The following is an 18,053-nucleotide window of genomic DNA, read 5'->3' as shown; positions in this document are numbered from 1 at the left end:
AATAGAGGTGGCTTTTCTTTCGGGAGATAATTAGGTGACCAATATGAATCAGACGTAAGCAATAATTAATGTCAGCACGATATATTGAGATTTTTTGTGTCACTATCATGAAAGATTTAGATGTTATCACCCATGAATGGTATATAGCCAGTTTATTCAAGTTGCTAATACTATGAGGTGGAACCTACGCAGCTTGCTGCCTTACAAAAAATCAGCATATGTTTAAATGTCTGTGAGGTTGCTGCCTCAGAGACCTATTTTGGTTTTTTATATTTTTCCCCCTTTTGTTTTTCTACATTACAAAATACTGTTTTTACACAAAGAGCTACGCTGTATCGTTCTATGGATTCCTGATACTTGGACTTTCTCACAGGAGCTGTGAGACCTTAGGAGAGAATACTTGCACCAGGCAATGAGCAACTGTTCAGAACTGCAATAGAGAAACAGCTTTTGCGGTAGTTGCTGTATTTCCAGTGCATAAACCTCAAGAGCATTTGGGCCAATAAATCTGTGATCCAAATACAGAGTCAGATGGAAAACATTACAGTGACTGTTTTCTGGCATTAAAGAAAATAACCCAGAACTTCTCTTTCAAAAAATTACATCTGCAGTTACCTTTTTTTTGCATGTTTTTCAAAACACGAAAGATGTCAGTTCTTTAGCAAGCAGATTCTGATATATGCTGTGCTCTTTTTAATAGCCTTTTTCATTGTACACTGCGCGTGGCATATTCATATTCCTCAGCTATATTTCAGTGGTGTTGTGCTGTTTTGAGTAATTAACATGAACAGTTTTCTCCTTAGCTATCAAAGACCCACACTTAGATCTACCTTTTGCCTCAGTGTGGGAAATTAGACAGGAGAAACCAGATTTCAGCGGCTCCCAGTCCAGCTCAAGATGTGTGCTGGTACTGCTGATATCTGAATATTTAGGAGGCTCATTCTGCGTTAAAGAAATGGTCATGTATTGTGGCCCATGCATTTCCCTTTGTCTTCTCTTCCTTATTTCTGGTATGAATGAAATTGTTAAATACAAGTCAGAAAAAAAGAAAAAAAATAACTCCTAGGCCAATTTTGCTCTTATGAGCTGTGTTAATCTTACGTTTTGGTATTGGGCAAATTTCTGATGATGTTCTTAAACCAGTTAGCATGTGGGAAGAAAATGGTGAGTAGATTTATGGTTTTGAAGCAGTAGTTGTTTCTCCTCCAATTCCCCAAATCCTACAAAGAAATTAAATTGCCTGATAATGTGAAAGCTATTATTTATTAGACAGTTTGTGACTGTTTGTGTGGGGAAACAAAAATGAGTTTTACTCATTGGATGCATGCAAAAGATTAGATTTTTTTTTTTTTCCTATATTCTATGTTTTGTCAATAAACTCAGTCTTAAATATACTCAGATCTGGGCTGGCTAGCTTTTAGGAAGTCTTTCATAACGCCTACGTATACTACTATTTTTATTTTCCTTGCAGAAATACTCTTCTTGATTACTGCACCCCATATTCAAATCTGCTGCTGAGATCAACAAAAAAAGAAATGATAAAATTTTTTCTTATGGTAAACAAACAAGGTCAGACAAGGCTCTCTAGGTATTACGAGCATGTAGAAATTAATAAACGGACAATACTGGAAGCTGAAGTAATCAAAAACTGTCTCTCTCGTTCAAAGGATCAGGTAAGTTCTGTAGTTTTTCCCCCAACTCTTTTTATTTTATCAACATCTCACAACTTTCATGTTGATAATTCTGAAAACACATCAGTTTGCATTGCAGGCCATTATTTCATTTGTACCCATGAAGAAAAAGATTGTGTTTCTAGATTATGGGTTCAGTCAGTTGAACTGTTATTCTGCATTGAATAAATAGGTTTTTCTGAGGCTTACAGAGATTTTGGAGTTTTGCGTATCACTGACATGAAGATTTCTCCTGTTTGTTAGAAGAATCTCAGAAGTCCAGGAAGAATTTATTTTATCCTGTTATTGCTTCTCTGGTAGAGATCAATAGAGAGATAGTACTGCTGCTTTGCCAGAAGGTAGTAAGGATAGTACTGGCAGCCCCAAGTTTAAACAAAAACTTACAAGAGAGGATTCCAAATCAGGAAAATACTATCTAAAACACAGGGGGTTTGGAAACACAAATTTTTAGAGCTCTGTAATAGGCATTTTTATTCAAAAAAAGTGTTCACGCTTTCTGCAAGAAAGTCAGAAAACTCAGAAGTTGGAAAATTTCTCAGAGGAAAGTTGAGATTTTCATGGCTCACTTAATTGAGCCATTGGTTCTTTAAGAGAAGTACCAAACCTAGCAAGACTTTTGAGCACATTGACCTGCATTGGAGGAGAAATCTGTGACTTGGACTGTGAGTGGAGTTTTTTGGTTTGTGTTCTGATGTCAGCTTCTTTATTTTTCATTAATTACATGTGTCCACACATACTTCATTCTAGAAAACCTCAGAAAAAAACCAGTTCCTATAAAGTACCTTAGCTCACACATTTGACAGTGGCTAAACTAATTAACCTCCTCCATACTGCTCTTGCAAGAGCATCCTCAAACAGAAACTTCAGCAAGAGCACTAACGGTATGCTGCCATTTCAAGGACTGAGCAAAATACTTTAAAAAAAAATAAAATAAAATAAAAAGAGGCATCTCGTAAAGCAGTGTATAACAGCACCATCTGCTGGCTCCTGTCTTATTGTGAGAGACGTGTGAACGTCCCCTCTGGGTCTGGAAGGCTAATGCTCTTCTATATAAAAATCTCGATGACTTTTTAAATACGAAAATGACCTTCACGTTGTCTCTTTTTGGAAGTGCTTCCAAATGAGAAGTCGGGGGAAGTATTAACTGCCTGCAAATCCCGAACAAGTCCCTGCAGTTCCTTGTGTTCCACCTTTTCCGTTTAAAAAGTGGTACATGTTTTCTGCCAGTAGGTGCGAAGTGTTGTGTAGTAGTTATCCTACTAAATTTTCTTTCAAGTGAAAATTGTTTGGTGGATCTTGGGAAACCCATTGTTCTTTGTGCGCATTACGAACGTGAAAGCTTAGGCTCTTTGAGCACTCTGTGCTTAATACTGTCATATGCTTAAATGACAGCTACTATATTTGATTCGTTTTGCTTCTGCCTAGTGCTCTTTCATTGAGTATAAGGATTTTAAGCTGGTATACCGACAGTATGCAGCCCTCTTCATAGTCGTTGGCATCAATGAGACAGAGGTAAGAAATTATATACCCTCTTAAAATGAAAGCTTGTAGTGATTATCATGGGCAAGAGTTCAGGTCTTCTTCCAGTATGGAATTTTGCAATAGCGATTAGAGAATTTCAAGGAGTCATAGAAAAAAACCTGATTTTATTTCTGTGAAATAAAGAGAGTTATAAAAGAAAATGTGGTATGTTTGACTTCAGTCTATAGCAGTAGACTTAAAGGTTATGATGAGGCAGTCTTCCTGAGCCTTGTACTGATTCTGCTTTCTAAAATTATGCTTGATTAAACATAAATTTATGTGAGGTGGGGTTTCTCAACAAATGTTAGCATGACAGCCAGAACAGCTGTCTCATCTGTGGTGACTTCCCAACTGCCCACTGTTCTTAACCTCCTTGGCCACAGAAGAGGAAACAAAAAGGTATCTGAAAATTGACAAGTACTTTTATTTCATGCGTTCAGGCTGAACATGCAGGGTGGTGGTGTTTGCATTGATTCCCGGTTCTCAGAAATTAATTCAAAACTTACTGTTGGAGACCTTAACAGGGTGGCGTGGAAGGGAGCTGCTGACTACCACCGTGCCTTCAAGTCAGGGTTACGCAATTGGGGCAAATCCTTTTGGCTTTGCCACAAAAATGACCCACGGGCACTGCTGCAGCGTAGCCTGGCTCTGTGCTGCAGCTGGCCGGTGTGACTCCAGCAGGGGCAGGCGCAGCCTGGGTGGCTGCAGCTGCGGCTGCGTCTCTCCTGGGTGATGGTGGAAGGAAGGACGCGATGGGATGGCAGCAAGCCAGGCGAGAGGAACCCACTGGGTGCTGCAGTGCTTACATGTGTGGCTGGCCTGAAGCTTCTGCCCCTGAGCGCTCCCCTGCTCTCGGTGGTGCCTCCGCTGGGTAACCACACCTCTCGTTATGGTGGCCGGAGCTCATGCGCTTTATCATAGGTCTTATTATCTTTTCTCGTTGCTTTTTGTACACCACAAACTGAAATAACACAAAAAGAACACTATTACATTTTCTAGCTATTCACTTGGGTTTAATTTAATTTCAGAATGAGATGGCAGTATATGAATTAATTCATAATTTTGTGGAAGTTTTGGACAAATACTTCAGCAGAGTGGTAAGTGAGACATTGAATGTATTATGACATATTTCTTCTCCTTTAAAGCTTTAGTGAATATGTCATTTCAGGGAATAAATCAAAGGAGAATTTTTGTTTTCATATTCATCTAGAATTTTGAATATTTTAGCATGAATATTACCACTGTAAAAAAAAAAAAAAAAGGCAGTATTAGTTGATTTTTCAGAGAAGTACAAGTATACATGTGTTATAAATCATCACACAAGGAATACCAGAAATGTTTCTGTTAGAAAAGCATGTTTTTATATGCCTATACTGAGGGGTCTCTTTGGGTCATCTACTCTTAAATTAGTCACTGGCATTTTATACTTTTTAAAGAAATAAAGATGGTTTTCCTTCCAGTTCATTTTTGCAGTTCTTAGCATTATAGCCCCCAAGTGAACTTCATTCAGGATAAAGATGGTGGAAGCATTAAGCAGGCAGCTGACATTGGTCTCACTGAACAAGATCAGAGGGATGGAGTAAATGAAACCTCAAAAACCAGTCTGTAGTGTGCTCCCCATCTTGTTGTCATGCAGCAGCAGGTATCTGATAAAACAGCCATTATACAGATAGTCATTTCATTAAGGATTCAACATCAGACATGGATCCAATTAAAATGACACTGACTCCTTTTGGTGGGAGATTTTTTTGTTTTCTTGTTTTTACAAAGTTTGAAAATGCAGCATTATAATCCTGGTTCAAACATGTGCTATTTAATATAGGGTTTGTGATAAACAAATTTGCCTGAAATCATACTTCAGCACAATTTCAGTTTATCTATGCTGAAATGTGTTGGATATCCCTCTCAGAAAAGAGGACTGGATAGACTTTCCTCCGTAGTCCATGTGCTCGAGGGTATTATGGTGGTAATTATACACACAAGAGATCAGTATGCAGGGTCTGTAACTTTTTTCCCAGTCCTAGTACCACAGCAGACATGGCAGAGGTCCCTCTGTGAAGTCAAGGACATGCTTGAAAAAGTCATCTGCACCCTTCACTATTTAGATGCCTGGCAGATGTTGTAGGCTGTTATCTCAACTAACGTCGCACCAGCCTGTTGAAGCTAAGTATATCACTTCCTGACTCAGTACTAAATTCACCATTTGTCTCTGAAAATTTATATGATTGCAGTCCCAGCCTAAGCAGGGATAACCAGGAATGGAATTTGATGCCAGCAGCACAGGAATGCACACCAAAATTTAGTCATATCTTATTTATGTAATTAAGCTAATAATTGCCAACCACTTCTCAAGTTTTATGTTCTTCACTTGAGGCAGAGCAAAAATAGATGTAGTTCTTATACATATAAATGTAGTATATTTAATTCCTTGACCACGTATATAACCCAGCCACTGATAGTTGTTAGAAATTTGCTGAATTCATCATACCAGAGTTTTTTGTATTTTCCTTAGCATTTCAGGTTTGAATCTAGGGGAACCGAAAAGGTGGGTGGTTATTGCCATTCTGTGGTTCTGTTTTTAATAGCATGTAACATGATAAATGGCAGAGCTCTGAAGAAGAGGGCTATAATTCTAGCTGGGGTTTCTGGCAGAAACCACAGAGCAAGAAAGTATAATCTGTATTATTATGGATTGATGTTTAGAATTTGCAGAATTTTAGCAGAATCCCAAATTGGTACGATGACAACAGAGGCAGAACTCTGGGAAAGGAAAGAACATCTGTCCTGCTCTAGAAGGACATTTTGTCATCTATTATTTTTAGGCTTGTGAGCTTTAAACATTCTCATGTACTCTATTTTTATCTAATGGAGTTTACAGAGCTTGAATTCAGATATCAGAACAAACATTAACAGAATTAGAGGGAAAGCTTTCAAAGGTGCTTGTGAGATGTAATTCTGAGTCACCTTCACTTCTGTATGGCTACCCAGGGAAAACTCTGCATACTGTTCAGAATACAGATTCCAATGCTTTCAAGTACTTTTTAATGCTAAGGAAACATAAACTGATCAGGCTCTTAAAATACAAATTTTGTGATGCATTAAAACATGTCCAGTTGAAGAATGGCAGAGTCACTCAGTGGAGGCCTGTAGACTAGAACTAGTCCAGTTTAGAACATCTTTAGACCATAGAAGTAGTAGCAATTTTACCAGTGGGAACTCTGCCTAAAACCAGGTGTTAGACTGTGAATGGAAACTGTATTAGCAAACTAAATTCCCTTGGTAGAAGATAAAGATTCCCTCTTTCAGCAGAAACTGGGGAAGCTCCACCCCAACTGTGTAAGATCTTAACTGCTGAGGCTGTGATTAATTGTTTCTAAATTTAGACATTTAACTGAGGAACCTAAGTTAGAATTTTGGTCATCCTAAGCTCCCATTACTGGCAGTGGAGACTGATGAGTATCTCGAGAAAGTGAGTCATGCCTCAAGTGTGCTGAGCAAACCATCTCTTCTGTTGACTGCAGAGAGACCACAAGGGCTCCTAGCTCCGACATTTCAGTTAAATGAGTAAAACTGCTTGGGGTAAATCCAGGCCAAGACTAGAAGGAAAATGATGACTATCTTAAGAATTGTGTTGCTGAGGCTGGAGAATAGTGAAGCATGCCAAGGGTCCAGAGCTCGGAGTTGCCTTCTCTCTCCTAATATATCCACCACGGCTATCACAGCCATGGGTATATACCGTGTCTAGATTTTGCTGTTGAAATGATCTGCAGCAACATTTTTAACTTTGGTTTTATATAAACTGTAAGCTTGGCATTAACATCCTATTTTTACAGAAGGAGGAAGGGAGAATATGGGGCTGGAGTTGCCATGATGAGAGATGCTGGTTTTCCACCCACTCATTCAGATGGCACTGAGCATATTCAAATTGTTACTTGTGGGTGACCTCAGTGGGTTTCTCAAAGTAAAAATTTCAGAACATTAGCTTCTGCTACAGAAGCAGGTAACACATCAAAGGCAAAGTGGTGTTGCAGGAAAGAGCACATCATCGTAAGTCCAGAACAGGAATCTGAAAAGGCCTAAAATTTTGTATCATAGTTTTGAAGATTTTCTTCATCCTTTAAAAAGACGTGTGATGTTTAATGACTATGAGATGAGAGATCAAACTGTAACTAATGGTTGTCTGTCTCTTTTTCCTTGCAGAGTGAATTAGATGTATCCTTTTCAGCATCAGAAATCCATTGGTTGATCTCTTCTTTCTGGTGCGAGTTCCAGTTCGTACTGTTTTCATAGCACTGACTGTCAGTCAAGACAATGCAGGGGTTTCACAAATTTTGCACTGACAGTAAGTAGCACCATTCTGGCACCTTTCTGAAAGCATGGCTGATGTTCATGACTGTCACCTAGTTAAATCCTCGGTTATTAAGATAAAGCTGGCACCATTTAAAATAAGATAGGGAAAGCTTGCTTAGAGAGAACTAAGCACCATTAACACCTGGGCATGAGAAGTTATATTCATGGGGGAACTTTCAGGCTTAACTAATTATTAGTTCAGGGTTTTTCTTTAAGTTTACAGTAAAACAGATATTGAAATGACTGCAATAATAACTGAATGTTACAGCTGTGTCTTCAGCCAAATAGCCGTAGCGTCACTGTAAGATTAAGTTTGCATTTTGATCCTGCTTCATGAAAGTCTAGGTGACTTTTACTTTCTTTATCAATGGAAAGAGAGAAAAGCCTAGGAGCAGGAAGTTTAGGAAACCAGGCATTGCCACAGGTACCTTTTTGTTTTCCTGTCCCTCCCCTTACACAACTGTATTTTCTTGTGTATGATTTGCAGAGTATTAACTAAAATAGAATTTAAAAAATGAGCCAAACCCAAATACAAACGAATACTAAAATACAGCTCTGAACAATTAAACACAAATAGCAAGTAAATAAAATACAATACTAAATTCAAGGAAAATTAAACCAGGAGAATGTGGTGCAAACAGTCTTCGTCCTGAATCCCACTGCCTGCTCACTCTACTCCAGCAATCCTTATGCCTATGTCTGTTCTTAGTTAAGTGCAGATCTACTGGTACAAACAGTTTCACTTACACACCTGAAATACAGTTTTCCACCCTGGAATCAAATACTGTGAAGTAATTTAGTTTATTTACCTTATTTTAGATTTAGTGCGTATGAAGAACATAGAAAAAATGTGTATTTTTTTTTTTGGTAATTGTTCTTACTTCTTTACTGAAAAGAAACGAAAGGAAATAATTAATTTCACTTTTGTAAATATTTTAGTGGTTGCTACATCCTAGAACTCTGTCTCATTTACTGAACTTAAATATATATGTACGTATATGTACTTGTATATGTACTGTCTGTATTTCCTTCCTGGAAAGCACAAAGTGCTGTGGTATTAATATAACACTCCTAAATACACTTTTATAAAAGGGCCACAATGAAATTTCAGCATGAAGGGACTCTTAAGGTCTCTGAGCGATTGTGTAACTACTTTTTTTGTATTCTGTTATTATACTTAAGCATTAGAACTATGTGTACTTGTGTACGAGCTTTGCTGAATTAGAGACTAACCTGACCTATTCAGTAGTTATACACAGAAGTAGTTCCCTGTGTTTCCATATGGTGCGGTTTGAGTCTGCAATTGACCAATTCTTCTTATCTTAGGTTGTTTGGAGTACTGATGATTCTGAGTTCTGCCTGTCTCTAGTTATTGTTTTCCTAGAGAGGGATTTCCTGTAGTTACACGTTACAGTTACCACCAGTCGCCTGTTTAATAGCCGAGAAAGGCTGCTGCGTGTCCAGCAAGCTCCCGCATACCGCGTTTGCCTCCATTGCTTACAGATGTTGTTGCATTAAATGCCAACGCTAGTGTTTGCAAGGGGTGCAATACAGTGTCTGAGTGATTCCTGTAGAAATTAATCTTCTACATGGGTCTCATCTGCATGGGGGTGTGAATATAAATATTTGGAAAATAGGACTGTCTTATTTGCTAATACTGGAAAAGCTCGTGTCTGATATGCCTCTCCTCACATGTATGACGTACATAATTTTTCCATTCAGAAATACACTTTTCTACATTATTCATTTCAGGAACAATTTTAAAATAGAACATTTTACTTCAGTATATGTACAAAATAATTCTCCCATTTAGGAAGAAGAGCTTTTCATAAGTTGAGAGAGAGTACCTGAAATAATTGAAATGAAGTGAGATACCCTCAACTTTAAATGTAAGGCAGAGGTGTACCGATGAAGTGGGTTGTTCAGGACTGTGTGTATTTTTGATAACAGCTTGACTAGTAGGCCCAGAAGAACAGTGTAAGATCTGGACTACAAGTGTCTTAAATGTTAATGCAGTGCAAGCGATAATCCATCAACATGACTTTCATAGTGTGTAAGATAATATCCCTACCTGGGATTAAACCATTTTCTTTGCCAAATAGCCTTATGCTAACTCTGATGTTCAGTTCCAAGAGTTAGCTTTCTCCTGATGGAGAAAGTACTGCCTGAAAGTCTGTAACAGCAAACACCCAGTAGTAGTTACAGAATATTTGTATACGGAGTATCTGGTGGGAGACTGTCACGATTTCCTGTCTCTGTGCTATTATTTTTGTGTACAGATCCATAGGAAGTTTATTTCAAAAGTGATAGTGGCTATTCTGTACAGAAAGTAGTGTTTACTAACATAAAAAAATAGTAGGAAATTACATGAAATCAAAACCCATGAAAAATAGATCATAGTCATCAAAGGCACAGAGCAAACCCCATTCAAAGCTAAAGGCTGAGACCATCACGCAAGAGAAACGTTCCTGGCACCCACGCGAAGCCTGCAGCACGGGCACCGATTCCTAAAGCCTCCCAGCCGCAGCGCATCACCCCAGTTCTCCTGGCAACGCCGCTCCGGCGCAAGCCTCCAGCTTCCATTTAGGTCCAAACACCCAAATTCACCGGGGCGCTTGCATCACAGCCTGAGCCTGGAGTCTGCTGGCAGGAAGGGCACCTTGGGCACAAGGCAGAGACTGGGCCCCATCTGGATCCTGCCCAACAGGATTCATGCATGGTATTTATAGGTATGTATGACATAAGCGTGTGTGATGCTAAAGAATGCTTGAACAATTGCAAAGTTACCTCATGCATACTGCAAAAGTGAACACCCATCAGCTACCAGCCACTTAAATAACTACTTTAACTCTAGAGTAGCCATGGTTTTCATGGAAGCTTTTAGGTGTGAATTGCAAAGCATTCAGCCATTATGTGATGTCCCCCTTCATTCTGAGAGTCAGCCACATGCTTAAAGGAATGACGTAACCTTTCTAAAGTTGTTTGGATTGTTTTTAAAATAGCTGTAAGCGGTGCGGTTGGGGCAGTTGAACAAACAAGTACTGAAGTTGTCCTGGGGCAGTTGCTTCCTGATGTGGTAACAGCACTAGAGGAGGCTCACTTCTGTGTATGAAGTAAGCGGGTGGGATTTTTCTGTAGCTCTAAAACTCCAGCTTGGATGGTGTAGGAATACTTTTTTGGTATGATGATGACAAAGAGACTTAAAACGCAGGCATAACCACAGCAACTTTGTAGGGAGTGATATGCTGGCAAGCACGAGAATTTCTAAATTTACAAAGAGTTGACTTTTCTATTGCTTGAACTGGTGAAGCAAAGCTTACTTGAAGACACATTATTAACTTGCAGAAGAAACAGATACTTACATTCCCCTTGTGGGAGGAGAGGGGGAAGACAGGGTGCTCTAGGACCAAGCATTTGAAGAATGTTGTTGTAATGCAAAAAAAACATTACATTCCATTGCAACTAGCTGCTGCTGCTCCTAGGATAGACAAAAAGCTTTGATACGGGGAATGCTTCATGTGAATCAACTGTATTCTTCAGTCCCCTGTGGAATAACACTTTCAGAATACAGCACATATCTTAAGTAGTAAGAAAATTGAATTATTAATTTATTCAGAGAATTTATAAGGATAGGCTTCAATTTGTACTCTAAAACAAGTGGATGAAATGGAAACTTGTAAGAATTACCTTAAAACCGTTGTTCTAGAGTATCACAGAACTTGAAGGCACCATTTGTCTCCTATTTAATGTCAGCATAGTCGTTTGAGGAAGAAGTGGACAGAAAGCATTAAATGGGTTTCAGTGCCTAAAATCTGCCTGCCGTTAGGCTGAAAGTTACTGAAAGCAAATGTTAGCAAAGATAAAGTCAGAATGTGTGACTCTAAAAAAAAAAGAAATTATGAATGTCCAGGATGGAAATCACAGTTTTGTTATGCTGTACATTCAGTAGTAAACCATCTGCCCCATCTGTGCCGTGCTGTAACCTACAAAGCTTTTGTTTGTGCTTTTGGGTGCGTTACCTGATCACAAGGTGTTGGCTGCACTTTATCATCTTTTCAGCTGGGACACGCCCTTAACTACTTACCTGGAAAATCCTGAGATGTCTTAAAATGTCTGTATATGAAGAAGTTACTTATTACATGCAAGTCCTAAATGTGCCTTTTTCCTTTCCTCCTTCCCCTGTCCCCCACATAACTATCTGCCTATATAATGTTTTGGAGAAGGAGACACAAGACTGGCACATTTACCTCTTCTTAGTATGCATAAGCCATGAAAACCTCTTTGTGATAGTAGAAAGTACTACTAATGCCTTTAATAAGGGCAGGTCTTAAAGTCTTAAAGACAGGAACCTGTAAACCAGACAGTCAGGGCTCAGCTTTTGCCTAGGCTGACAACTTGTTCAGGGTATTCCCTAGCTGGCTGCTCTGAGAACTGGTTATTACCGACTTTTATCTACCGACACAGAGATTAGTACATTTTCTTCTGCATGCTTGTTTGTTCATTTGTTTAAAAATTCCTGTTAGCCTCTGCACAGATCTAGTGAAAGTCCCTTAATCCTCTTTTGTGGGCAGCCAGGATGCTTACTGGAAGCAGGACCTTAAGGGACAGCACAGGGCCGTGCACACCCCAAATACAGTTTTTTCCTGTTGCCAGTTGCTCAAGCTGGTTTGCTTTGCTGCTTTTCAGCTGGGTGTGGATCTGTGACTTCAGGGCTTTAAACCGTGAAATTTGGCAAGTGGCTGACAGGTGGGGAGGATGAGCCTCACTGAGGATCAGAGGTACCTGTCCCTCACCGGGCAGGGCCTTCAGGCACGAATGGCTGAGCAGTGCGTGTACGGCGAGGCGTACCCGTAGGGCATCTGTGAGACAGACTTACAGGAAGGGGAAAAAAGCCACGGTTGGTCCCTGTGCAGTGTGACTGTTTGCCAAGAACAGGGCAGTAAAGGGAGGTGGGGAGGGAACGGAGAAAGGAAGCTGGGATGTTACATTGAGGGTGGAGGATAATGAATGCTTTGGGACCATCCAAAATCACAATGATAGGTCTTTCCAGAATGGTATTAGTATGCCGATTCAAACTGCAGCTGAAGTCACTGGTTCTGAATGACTGTGAGATTAACAGGTTACAGACAGACAGAAGTCATAGCGCTGTTTTGTGTAATGGAGTAGGCCAGTTCTGAAATAACCTGGAGTGGACATCTCATTAACCATACTGGGTTTGAGTGGAAGAGCTGCAAGATACTTACTGGTGTGGGTGCAGCTTTCCTTTGACACGGTATCAGCTCTTCAGGAAGAGCAGCAGAGGAAAAAGCAGTGTGTTTTAAATGTTTTCTTAAATAAGGTGATGCAGAAAAATAAGGTGGGAGTGGCAAGTTGCTGCATCATCACTGATTTTGGTTGATCCGGTCTTCTGGGTTTTAGATCCTTGGGACTCCCAAAGGAAGAGGGAGGCCTGGAGAGGCTCTGGCTCTGTCGTGGGAACTGGAGCACTGTGAATCAGTGATAGAGTGTAAAAATTAAAAGCCAGGGGAGTTGGCTTTATCACTTGTGGAAACCTGAATGGAGTGTTATCTAACTTTGTTAACAGATCCTCTTGTCCTGTATAGACCAGTGCCAGAGGTGAACTAAGCAGCAGTAGAAGAGCTGTCTTCCTAAAAATTCTTATAGTACTGGACTAAAGAAATGCTAATTTCTCAGATTAAAATACGTGTGTAAAGACTGATTTACTTGGAAAGTATACCATAGGAAGAAATTTGTCTTGAGTCTTTAATCTGCCATGCAAAGTAAAACAACGACCTTTGTTTCTGGAACCACAGAAACAGACTGTTTAGGTTTTAAGGACAGTACTGCTCCTCAGTATTGAAAGGCACAAGTCCGATTTTTAGAAGCAATTCAGGCCTATGGTCAGAGTCAGGAAGAAGTCTAGTACATAAAGTACAACTTAGAATTAAATCAGGTGGTTAAGTTTAGGCCAGCAAATTAGAAGCTATCTGATGAACCATGGACACACCCAACCTCCTGTTAACAGCTATAGTTTCTCTTTCTCACATAACCATAACTAGTAGTAAAGTTATTTGGGGGCCTGAATTCTGCTACTACACACACCTAGGCGTGCTGTGCTCTGGGTCAAGCAGAACGCATTTGTTAGAGCAGCGCACAATTGCTTACCCTTCTGCAAAAATACGCGGTAGCACTGAGATCAGCCCAGAGCACTCAGCAATTTGAAGCAGCAGGGGAAGGTGACAGCCTGCTGGCTGTGTTCTTACAGGTCCATCCTACAGTTCAGCCTGAACATGTTCAAGGTTCTGCTTTTCATCTCCTAGAAGGGTGGTCACACGTCAGGCTGACATGAGATATTTTGTGCCCCTCTTCTTGCTTTAACACATGCAGCAGAAGCAATCACAAAGACAAGGACACAAACTCAAGCTTCCCTCACGGCTGGGCTAGACCATCGTACTCAAGAACTTTTACAGGCAGCAGCAGAACCTTAAGTAGAAGGCAGCAGGGGCAGCTGCTACCAACTCAGCTAAGCTTGCCCACAGAGAAAGGTGAGTTTGGAATTCCCCACGCTGAGGACAGGCTCAGCCTCCGTCCTCTACAGGTTTCAGGCAGAGAACATCTCTACTGTGACATTTTAAAAGAAACCGAGCCAGTCATCATGACGTGAAGTAATGACTTGGGCTTCTGAATCTGAGAGAAGGGATCACAGAAGAATCCCTTTCTGCATTCCCAAGTACTGGCTTCAGCCCTGGTTCTCTAGAACCTGTGCAGGTTGATGGGTCCAGCTTTCACCACTCGCTGCAGGGAAAACAAGGCACCTAACTCCTAAAGAAGTCCCCTCTCAAAGCCAGGTGCTAAAAAACTAGGCATGGAGATGTTCAATGTTACATTACTTAAATTCATTTCTTGTTCACTTTCAGGAGCTTGCAGCATTGTAGCTCTGGTCATTTAAGGTGTTGTCTCCCCACCGTTCACATTTACCACCTAGGAGGAACAAATACATACACATATGTGGCTCCTCAGCAGTTGGCACAGGCAGCTCAGTACTCCCACTGTTCCTGCTCTTTGGCAGAGCAGTAGGGCAGACTGCTGCAGTTGGATCCACTTGGACTCGTGAGACAGTGCAGTCCTCTCGAGTGCCTGAGCCATGTTCAAAAAAAGAAGAAGAAAAAAAAAAAGACGTAAGCTTTGTCACGCTGAGCAGAGGAAAACATCGATGCCTTTAAAAACAGGAGTCCACTAACGTAAGTACAAGGACTAGAGCAAAGCAGGCTGTCTTCCTGAGCTCAAACCATAGCGTCAAAAATAGCATGACAGGCAGAAAAGGCACGCAAGAGACTCATATCCAAGTTGGAAGAGAGTCATATTTAGAAGTTACTGTGAAGTCTCTTGCTAGCTGCACTGCAGTAGTCCTCGATACACAGGCAAGAACCAGAAGGAGCAACATTAAGGCAACGCTGATCTATTGAGCACAGCGAAGAACGCACTTAAAGAGCGGCAGCAGGTGGAGAGCAAGGCAGATGAGGGGCTATCCGTGCCTCTGTGCATGTGTGTGTGTGTGTGTGTCAGTCAGGCGTACCAGATGGCCCCAGCAGGCCGGTGTGCTGGGCCCGTTGCCATTTCAGGTTCTGGTGATGAACAGCAACACGAGAGTCTCTCTCACTAAGTAACCCTTTGCAGTTGTTCGGTGGCTACAGCTACACAGCACACTCCTGTAGGCGGGAGGACGCCCGCTGCTTGATACCCGAGTGAGGCCTCTCATTTCCGTTTGAGACAGATGCTGTTAGATAACGTGAAAGAAAGACACGGACATGGTTACAGACAAATTACATGTATCATAAGAGTATAAATTCGGATTGTTTCAGATTATTTTCCTTCAGGAGAACATTAGAGTTACAAATATCTCATAGAAAGCATTTAAAATATGAACCACTTCTTTACTTTTGCTGCTCTTCATGAGATTTATTACTAGATCGACTCGACTTACACCTATCAGCATGTTGCTCTTAAGCTACTTTCAAGCAGATCAAATAACATTGGTAACTTAGGATAAGGAAAATAATCAAATTTTAAGAATCTGACTGACAGTTACATTTCTACAAATAAATGCAGACTACTTCCATCCTCCTATTCAAGGTTGTTATCCCTTAATAACATTTTATATTCAGGCAGTGTGTGGTACTCAGGCAGACAGTGAAGTTAACCACCTACACCTAAGTTCAAGTTTACCTTGCTTTTACTGCTACGTGGTAATCTTCCAGGAGGGGAGATGGCTGGGGCTTCAACTTCTCTACTACCAACTTTTGTTATCTCTGTGGTCAGAAGAAAACCTGTCAGCTGAACTGTTTCCCTAGCTCTATTAAAATAAACTAGAGTAAATTAAGAAATACCTGTTTTTGTAAACTTGAAAGACTGAGGGGCCTTAGATTTTCTCTGCATTATCTTCATGTTCAAAACACACTTAACTTGAAATGTTTCCAGATCATGTTCAATTTGGACAGGGTGCACATCATTTTGGATGAAATGGTGCTAAACGGCTGCATCGTGGAAACAAACAGGAACAGAATTCTTGCCCCTCTGTTTGTGCTTGACAAAGTGGCAGAAGGCTAGGAAGACGCAAGACTGACTGAAGCGTTTAACAGAAGATGGTGAAAGTATCGAGGGCGTACCAACAGCAGTTTTCCGATGTCGTAAGACCAACTCATGCAATATTCAAATTAGTCAGAATATTTCCTGTTTCTCCTGTACCCTGGGTACGTAACAGAGAGATACAGCTAAACATAAAGGGGAACCTTCAATTTCAGATGTAGCTTTATTGACCCAGCAGAAATCCCTCTAGAACAGTCAACATTTAAAACTGACTGAGGATAAAGTAATGGAAACTTACACGTGACCATCTAGGTACCAGCTTTGAATTAACACAACATTGTGCCAGACCTAGGAGAAGACAGAAAATACAAATTCAAATGGAGTTTCAGTGCTTCCTTTAAGCACCAACTTGGTTTTTTTATTTTCATGCAAATGTACTGTAAATTAAAGTTCTGTAACTTTTATGACCACTTTTAAACTAGATTCATCCTTCATGAAAAAGCTGGTTTCACTCCCTTGTCCATGTAAGTCATGTTTACAAAAGAAATGTAAATAACAGAAGTACAGATGTATTTAGTATTCCTGCATACTGTGTAAGCTGTAACTAGAAGTACTTGGCACTTAAATATTATAATTAATAAAAGATAGTAAAAATCAAGTTTGATCATCTTTTACCATGTTGGCTTCATAAATTACACAAAATATTTTCTATTTTGGCACATCAGTGTTTTTTTCTCTTGTATATTTATTCACCCATCATGATTAAAACATTTACAAAAAAGAGGAGTACCAAAGCTACCCAAGTTTCTCAGTACAGCTAGGTACCAAATCAAACCTGCCTGCTCAAGCAGAAGGATGTAGCTATGCTAAGGTGTATTCAAAGGCATACAGCATGCTGGCTTACAGGTGTGCCCTACCCTGGGAGGCACTGGGGAAGTTAGCAGTCCGCCCTGACTTACCTTAATTCCAGTAAGGTAAGTGCATCTGGCTCAGCCAGAACCTCCCCACCAGCACTAGGCATGACTTGATATTGCAAGAGCATATACCATGGGAGCACCCAACAGTCAGATCTCAACTGCACCTAGAAACTACGGAGCGGAGAGTGAAGTGGTGTAGGGGAGAAGAGTCCACACAGCTTTAAAATAACAGCACATTCAGCAAAACAAGCTGACGCTGGGTCTGGAGCAGATACTTGTACACAAGGTTTCTGCCACTGTTTTGTTGAAGCACAATAGTCACAGGAGTGAGAGGTGGTGGAGATTCCCCTTCAGTTTTGCACTGGGGAAAATTTCAAAGACGATGCCTGTAAAGTCCTACGAATAACGCTAAGAAAAGAAATCTGGCATCAACCTGACTTACATGTGCGAGGCAGACTCTTGGCAAGCCCTCCCTCAGCAGCCGTCCAAGAAAAGGCTGTTACCAAAGGGAACTGACACAGAACAAGACTTACCACACAGATTCAACTAAAATAATAGTATTTCTTTTCTGGTATCAAGTACATAAATACCTCTGAGGGCTTATTAGCACCTCGCTTTATCTTACACATTTTACCAATGAATACCTCACCACATGCTGAAACCAAGACAGGCACTCCCATCTCAAGTAAAGCTGAGTCAGCTGCACCACCTGACCCAGTTTTTATTCTGATGTAATGAAGAATTATAACCTCAGGTCACATGGGCCCACTGAAGAGCACAAAGAACGGCCACATGCACCATGATCACTGCCAGTCCAGTGCTTAGGAAGTTGCACTCTGTAATTCTGAAAAGATCTGAGCACAGAAATGAGTTCGTCAGATCAGTTATTGCCATGTAGTTCTTTTAAACCTTGAAAAAGAGTGGCACATCGTACAGAACATGTACAGAGATGTAATTAAGTATTAATGAAGTATTCAGAAGAGACAGT

The 18,053-nt window shown here is 40.5% G+C and overlaps 1 protein-coding gene across 1 annotated transcript; it reads left to right on the top strand.

The window, feature by feature from the left end:
* The first annotated feature begins 1,440 nt into the window (after positions 1-1,440).
* Positions 1,441-16,806, top strand: AP4S1 (adaptor related protein complex 4 subunit sigma 1). The gene is made up of 5 exons (XM_009953245.2): positions 1,441-1,673; positions 3,117-3,203; positions 4,241-4,309; positions 7,413-7,424; positions 16,041-16,806. Exons 1-5 carry the CDS (start codon positions 1,536-1,538, stop codon positions 16,167-16,169), a joined length of 435 nt encoding a protein of 144 aa, XP_009951547.1. The 5' UTR covers positions 1,441-1,535; the 3' UTR covers positions 16,170-16,806.
* Positions 16,807-18,053: the final 1,247 nt, after the last annotated feature.

The sequence above is a fragment of the Leptosomus discolor genome, chromosome 3 (assembly GCF_034619465.1).
Source record: "Leptosomus discolor isolate bLepDis1 chromosome 3, bLepDis1.hap2, whole genome shotgun sequence".
NCBI lineage: Eukaryota > Metazoa > Chordata > Aves > Leptosomiformes > Leptosomidae > Leptosomus > Leptosomus discolor.
This window is presented reverse-complemented; position numbering and strand designations above follow the sequence as displayed.